At 37.6% G+C, this 5,363-nt stretch overlaps 1 protein-coding gene across 1 annotated transcript; it reads left to right on the top strand.

The window, feature by feature from the left end:
- The first annotated feature begins 4,043 nt into the window (after positions 1 to 4,043).
- Positions 4,044 to 4,514, top strand: LOC139868196 (secreted RxLR effector protein 161-like). The gene has a single exon (XM_071856525.1). It carries the CDS (start codon positions 4,044 to 4,046, stop codon positions 4,512 to 4,514), a length of 471 nt encoding a protein of 156 aa, XP_071712626.1.
- The last annotated feature ends 849 nt before the right edge of the window (positions 4,515 to 5,363 follow it).

Genomic DNA, 5,363 nt, shown 5'->3' on the forward strand with positions numbered 1-5,363 from the left:
TACTCTGCACAATTCCTCTTTTGTAAAAGGGGTTCCAAAAGCTAATTTGGAGCCATACCTTCTAAGGAAATAACTGTTAGGGTGAGTCTGCATATATAATCATGTATCCAGTGTCATAATTAATTGATTGTATCAACAAAATATATGAAATCAATATTCGGTCAATATATTCATCATCAATCATTATTTAGCTTTCGAATCTATTAAATAACATGGTATCAGAGCTAACGGTGAAGATCTAGGATCAATTCACTCGTTTTTTAAGCTTCAATCATTTACCCGAATAAGCTTCCATGTCAAAATTGACGGTAGCTTAAGATGCAAATACAAAAAACCTTATTACACCAAGCTACCATGTCAAATATTGACGGTAGCTTGGCCAATAACCATGAACAACTTCAATTCATAAATGATCAGAGTTACCTGAGTGTGCTGTGTAAACCATCAAAAACTGTCAACAGAAAGCATCATCGACCACCACAACTATAAGCTGTGTTTATTGTGGAAAGCAAGGACACATAATAATCAATTGTTACAAGCTTCTTGGATATCCCAATTGGTGGCACAAACCGGAACTTGATAGAGTTGTGACGGCAGAGGGAGCAGGCAGCAGCCAAGAAGTCAATGGCAACTATCATAAAACTACCAACACCATAAGAGGTAACTCTAAACTCAAACTTGATTCATACAAAAGGGATGAATGGGTGAGGGAAAAACCCTCAAGCCCAAACCCTAATTTCAGAATCAATTTTGACCGATGGGTGAAAGTGATAAAAAAGGGTCCTCAAATGTTAAATTGCAAAAACTGATGGTGAAAAGGAAAAACCCTAATCACCATGAATCAATAAAAGTAAACCAAAATCGGTTTAAATGCCTTCAATTGATCGAAGAAGAAGAGGAACTAAAACCCCTTTTCCAATCGAAAATTTACATGAACTGTAATTAGGAAGATAATCGACAATTTATTTTGGAAAATAGAGATGATAATTCATCTGATAAGTCGATTAGAAATCAAGATGATAAAATTTTTGGGGATGATATAAATGGGAGATTGAACCCACGTTTCATCTGTAAAAGCCGTGAGAGTAAAGAACCTGGAAACTCACATTCTGGGTATACACAACCCTTGGGAAAGGGAACGACTAGTGACCAGTTGAAAAGAAAAATGGGTATGGAACATGGGCCTGTACAAAAGGGAACGAATATGGGACTTGGGCCACAAAATAAACATGGACTGTTTAAAAATATTATGTCTGGGCCAAAACAATTTGATTATAAGAAAGGTCAAGCCCAAAAGTCAAAGTTTGTTAAAGAGGTCCAAAATTCTACAATTTTTGAAAACAAAAATAACTCCTTCATTACCGGAAGGGCTAATACTGTTTCAAATAACACCAAAAATAACGAATGGATTTTTGAATGCGGTGCTACTCACACCATGACTTTTGAAAAATCCGACTTTTATTCCGAATCACAACCCCGTGTTAATAAAATTCAAACGGCTAACAGAAGTGTTTTACAAGTCGAAGGAGGTGGAAACATTGAAATTACTCCAACTATGAACTTATCTAATTGTTTATATATTCCAACTCTGTCCCATAAACTTTTATCCGTTAGTCACGTTACAAATGAATTAAATTGTTCAGTCATATTGCACCCCACTTTTTGTATCCTTCAGGATATCAGAACTGGGGTAATTATTGGGCGTGGTACCGAACGGGGTGGGTTATACTATGTAAACGAAGTAACCCAACAAGGTACCGTGATGCTTGCTCACGGAACACCTACGAGGAAAGCTTGGTTGTGGCATAGAAGGTTAGGTCACCCATCTGTCGGATACTTACATGCTCTATTTCCGAGTCTTTTTCCATCAAATGTTACTTTAAATTGTGAAACTTGTATTTTGGCTAAAAGTCACCGAAGTACTTTTAAACCTAGTAATACAAGAAAAGATGTTCATTTTGCTTTAATCCATTCGGATGTTTGGGGTCCTGCACCAGTCACTAGAGGGAGAAACTTCCGATATTTTGTCCTATTTATTGATGACCATTCACGCATGACCTGGATTTATTTTTTAACTCACAAATCGGAAGTGTTTGAAAATTTTTCTCTTTTTTATAAAATGGTACAAACCCAATTTAATAAAAACATACAAATGTTAAGGTCCGATAATGGGGGTGAGTTTGCAAACTCATCAATGAAATCGTTTTGCGAAAATAATGGCATTATTCATCAAACCTCGTGTGCTCATACTCCCGAGCAAAATGGCGTAGCCGAATGAAAAAATTGACTACTTTTAGAAATGACAAGAGCATTATTAATTGAATCCAAAGTTCCGAAGAGTTTTTGGCCCGAAGCTCTTGCTTCCGCTACTTATCTTATCAATCGTTTACCTACCAAAGTTTTGGGCACAAAAACCCCTAAAGATACCCTTTCCAGATTTTATACCCTTCCGACTTCATTTAACATAGAGCCTCGAATATTTGGGTGCTCGGTCTTTGTTCACATTCCAAAACATGAGCGCACCAAACTAGATCCATGTGTGGAAAAATGTGTCATGGTTGGCTATGGAATAAACCAAAAAGGATATCGATGTTATAGCCCAAAAAGGCGTCATGTTTTTACCACGATGAATTGTGATTTTGTTGAAACTGAATATTTTTACAATAATACCCTACTCACGAGTGAGGGGGAGAATGAAAGTAATGACACTCTCAGTTGGATGACATGGGTTCAACATCAAATACCTCAAACACAAAACCCTGAACCACCTCAAACACGAGAACCCGAGCCAACACAAAACTCCGAACCGATACAAACTCCAACACTAAACCCCGAGCCAACACAAGACCATGAACCCACAGAAACTACCCCACCAAACCATGAGACTACTGAAACCTCCTCGAACAATGAACATTAAACCCATGAGGTACAAAATGGCACAAACTCCGATGAAACCACCCAACAATATGTCATACCTCAAAGAGTCAATAGAGGTGTCCCACCTAAACGATACTCACCAGAAAAAGAAGCGCAAAGATCCAAATACCCTATGGCTAATATAGCACAGGGTAATCTGTCAAAAGAAGCTCATAAGTTTAACTCCGCAATCTACTCTGAAAATATTTCAACCTCCATTGAACAAGCTCTAAAATCAAAAAACTGGAAAAACGCAAAGGAGGTTGAAATAAAAGCTTTGAATGATAATAACACGTGGGAAAAATGTGCCATGCCTCAAGGAAAGAAACCAGTGGGAAGTCGATGGGTATTTACGATAAAATATAACTCAAACATACGGGATTGATTACTCTGAAACCTTCTCACCAGTTGCAAAGATTGATACCATTAGAGTTCTCTTCTCTATCGCTGCAAATGAAGATTGGCCACTTCATCAATTTGATGTGAAGAATGCTTTTCTCCATGGCAAATTAAAAGAGGAAGTCTATATGGAAGCACCACCTTGATTCTCCGACAACTTTAAAAACAGGGAAGTTTGTCGACTTAAAAAGGCATTATATGAGCTAAAACAATCACCACAGGCTTGGTTTGGGAGATTTACACTTTTCATGAAAAAATATGATTTTAAACAAAGCAACTCGGATCATACTCTCTTTTTTAAACGAAAAGGAAATTTAATTACATGCTTAATCATTTATGTTGATGATATGATAATAACAGGAAACGATAAAGAGGAAATTTTTAACTTAAAAATGAACTTATTTAAAGAATTTGAAATGAAAGATTTGAGCAGACTTAAGTATTTTTTGGGGATTGGGGTATTACAATCCCAACAGGGAATATTTATCTGTCAAAAGAAGTATGTTCTTGATTTTATTGCAGAAACATGTATGATTGATTGCAAACCAGCTGATACTCCAATGATTCCAAACCAGAAACTGTATGTGGAAGATGAAGCTGATCTTGCTGACAAAGGGCAATACCAAAGGATGGTGGGAAAACTCATCTATCTTGCTCACACTCGGCCTGATATAGCACATGCAGTTGGAGTTGTGAGTCAATTCATGCATCAACCACAAGTTCACCATATGGAAGCTGTCATGAGAATCATCAGATACTTGAAGAAGACATCAGATCATGGAGTTGTTTTCGAAAGACATGGACACCTAAAGACTCAAATATATACAGATGCAAGTTGGGCTGGAGAAAAAGGGGATAGAAAATCTACATCCGGATTCTTCACACTTGTTGGAGGTAATCTGGTGGCATGGACAAGTAAGAAACAAAAAGCTGTATCTCTTTCAAGTGCCGAGTTAGAATTTAGGGGAATAGCAAAAGGAGCTGTTGAAGCGCTATGGATCAAGAAATTGCCGACAGAAATAGGTTTCCCTCCAAATGTGGCAATTCAAATCTTATGCAACAATGAAGCAGCAATTGCCATTTCAGAGAATCCAGTTCAGCACGATCGAACCAAACATGTGGAAATAGACCGACATTTTATTCGAGAAAAGTTAGATGGTGAAATCATCTCTCTCCCATCTATCAGATCAGAAAGTTAGCCGACATCCTCACCAAATCAGTCAACGGAAGACTCTTCAGTGAAGTTCTTGGCAAGTTGAATATCGGGAACCCAACTATTCAACTTGAGGGGGAGTGTTAGAATGCAGTCAAGAGAAGTCAAAGAAAGTCAACTTACTTTTTAGAGTAAGTTGACTATAGGATCAGAAGTATGCACTTCATCACTTCCTATTTTGTACAAGTCACAAGGCAACCAGTTTTCTGTGTATACAAACGGCTATACTCTGCACAATTCCTCTTTTGTAAAAGGGGTTCCAAAAGCTAATTTGGAGCCATACCTTCTAAGGAAATAGCTGTTAGGGTGAGTCTGTATATATAATCATGTATCCAGTGTCATAATTAATTGATTGTATCAACAAAATATATGAAATCAATATTCAGTCAATATATTCATCATCAGTCATTATTTAGCTTTCGAATCTATTAAATAACAGGGTCTATGTCTATATTGGGCCTGCTTGGTTGGGAGGGGGGAGTTTCAGGTATACGTGAGGTAGGTGAGTAGTTATTCGGTTTAACGTTAGGTGAGCCGTTACCTTTTGTGAAGAGTTTCCATTAGGAATATGTTGGTTGTAATTAAGGTCAGAGGAATAATTGGTGGTTTCATTGCGTTTGGTTGATTGGTGCGACGATTGAGTTTCTGTTATAGCAGCCTCGGGTGTACTGTTGCCGGATTTTTTCACGGTGAAGAAGTGGTCACCGTCCATGAGTGATTCTTCATCGGAGATGTGATCATCAGACAGTATTATCTTCTTCCCAATCTGAGGTACTTGTGTTGTTTAGGTTGAATTCGATAGGTACAGAGAGATCTTCAATAACAAATATATCTG

Source organism: Rutidosis leptorrhynchoides, chromosome 9, assembly GCF_046630445.1.
Source record: "Rutidosis leptorrhynchoides isolate AG116_Rl617_1_P2 chromosome 9, CSIRO_AGI_Rlap_v1, whole genome shotgun sequence".
NCBI lineage: Eukaryota > Viridiplantae > Streptophyta > Magnoliopsida > Asterales > Asteraceae > Rutidosis > Rutidosis leptorrhynchoides.

Coding starts and splice junctions, on each gene's coding strand:
- LOC139868196 (XM_071856525.1), top strand. CDS start 4,044: ATGGAAGCTGTCATGAGAATCATCAGATACTTGAAGAAGACATCAGAT.